We start from the raw sequence: 1,804 nt of genomic DNA, 5'->3' as shown, positions 1-1,804 counted from the left end.
GGCTATACAAAACATGTTCATTACTTTTCCTTTGGACTAAGTCATTCTATGATTTGCCTATCATCAATCAATCAATCAATCAAATTTTATTTGTATAGCACATTTCAGCAGCAAGGCATTTCAAAGTGCTTTACATAATTAAAATAAAAGCAGCATGTGACATTGAATAAACAGTGAGAAAGAGAAAGACATTTTGAAAAAGATTAAAAAAGATAAAAACATTAAAACCCGCACCCCTTTTAGGACTTTAAATATCGTTTATATTTAACTGGGGCTCTAACCCTCTCGGAATTTAGTCAAAACGCCGTTTGACAAGGTCAAACGCATCGTCCTCCACCTATAAGCAGAGAATGGAGCTGTTGTGATTCTAGCCATCATTAGTTCGGCCTACCTCCCTATCTGCTCTGTAACTCAGTTTATATTTGTGTGTTTCTGTGTAGAAATCAAAGAGCCTGATCTTGCGGAGACGAGGGAGAACCTGCCAGTCATGGACAACGTGCCCATTCAGCCCCGCCGTGTCAGCGGCCAGTACTTCTTTGAGTATCTAGTGGTGGTCAGCCTGAAGAAGAACAAAGATGGCAGCAACTATGAGCCTCAAATCACCTACCAGTTTCCTAAGGTCAGTCACACGGTGAAATCAAAGTTTACACAGGTTTGACACACTCTTGTTTTAAATAATGTGCGTCAGAGTGTTGAATTGGTGTTAGTCTGATTTGAACAGGTTTTGCAGTAAAAGTTGTTAAAGCTTTAAATTGATAACTTTATGAATAAACATTGCAACACCAACTGTCTATTGTAACAGAAATTCATTTTTGTTTTGTTTTCCGGATTTTCTCATCTCATCTCAAGTAACAGTGTAGATACTTGACATTAGTATTTATTTAAATAAGTTATTACCACCTGTATGATAACCTTCTGATTAACTGATAGCCATCTTGTTTTATTAAATGCCACATTGTTAATGAAAACAAAACCTAAGATTTGTTTGAGAATCCAACCTCCTAGCTAGTTAATTCAGTGTACATATAAAATAATCTTGTTTATTTACGATAAAAGCAAAAAAAAAAAAATTAAGCTACGCAGTTTAATGACTTTGATGTGGCGGTCCATGTCTTCATTACGTCTTGTTTTGATCATTGCAAGTTTTTCATCTGTTTTTAACAGTAACTAGCAGTTTGTCTACCAGTCAACAAGGCATGAAGTGATCCTAACCCAAACGTTGGAATCTTATTTATTTCATATGTCTTTGTTTAAAAAAACCAAAACAGACAGAGATCTGAACCCAGAACACTCCTCTTCTGTCTAAACATCTGTGCTAAGACACACCAGTGACAGAGTATGCATTTACGAAACTTAAGATAGGTGGTGATTCAAACCAAAAACCTGCCTGAATGAAAAAAAAAAACAACAATTTTTTTTTTTTTTTTGAGATGTTACATTCAAATGATTAAGATCTAGATTGCTAACCTGAAGAAAGCATGTAAGAATTTCTAGTGAGTGCAGCACATCTGATAGAACATGTTTATCACACCATGTGGGTTTCTTGTCAGAGAGACGTCATGGCAAAATATCAGAAGGAGGAAGAAGAGAAGACCCTAAAGGCAATCACACTATTTTGTTTCCCAGAGGGCATCAGTTGGGCTCCTTTGACAGAGTACCACAGGTGAGTACAACTCATCTGGCTTTCTCTATTTTAAGTTTTTTGCTGTTTACATCAACTACAGTTTTTTTTTTTTTTTTTTTTTTTTTTGGTTTTTTTAAACTGCAGGGGGACCTTTTCCTTTTTTTTGAGTAGAATCGATGG

At 35.8% G+C, this 1,804-nt stretch overlaps 1 protein-coding gene across 2 annotated transcripts in view; it reads left to right on the top strand.

Moving 5' to 3' along the window:
* dennd2da (DENN/MADD domain containing 2Da) overlaps positions 1 to 1,804 on the top strand; it is a 39,394-nt gene that overhangs the window by 27,917 nt on the left and 9,673 nt on the right. For both annotated transcript variants that reach the window (XM_015035897.1, XM_015035898.1), the window contains 2 exons: positions 441 to 619; positions 1,551 to 1,663. In XM_015035897.1, coding sequence (XP_014891383.1) covers positions 441 to 619; positions 1,551 to 1,663 — 292 coding nt within the window. The remainder of the gene's footprint in view (positions 1 to 440; positions 620 to 1,550; positions 1,664 to 1,804) is intronic.

The sequence above is a fragment of the Poecilia latipinna genome, unplaced genomic scaffold (genome assembly GCF_001443285.1).
Source record: "Poecilia latipinna isolate Pla-1442-1.1 unplaced genomic scaffold, P_latipinna-1.0 Scaffold351, whole genome shotgun sequence".
Lineage (NCBI taxonomy): Eukaryota > Metazoa > Chordata > Actinopteri > Cyprinodontiformes > Poeciliidae > Poecilia > Poecilia latipinna.
The sequence above is the reverse complement of the archived record's forward strand: the minus strand, read 5'-3'. Positions and strand labels throughout refer to the sequence as shown.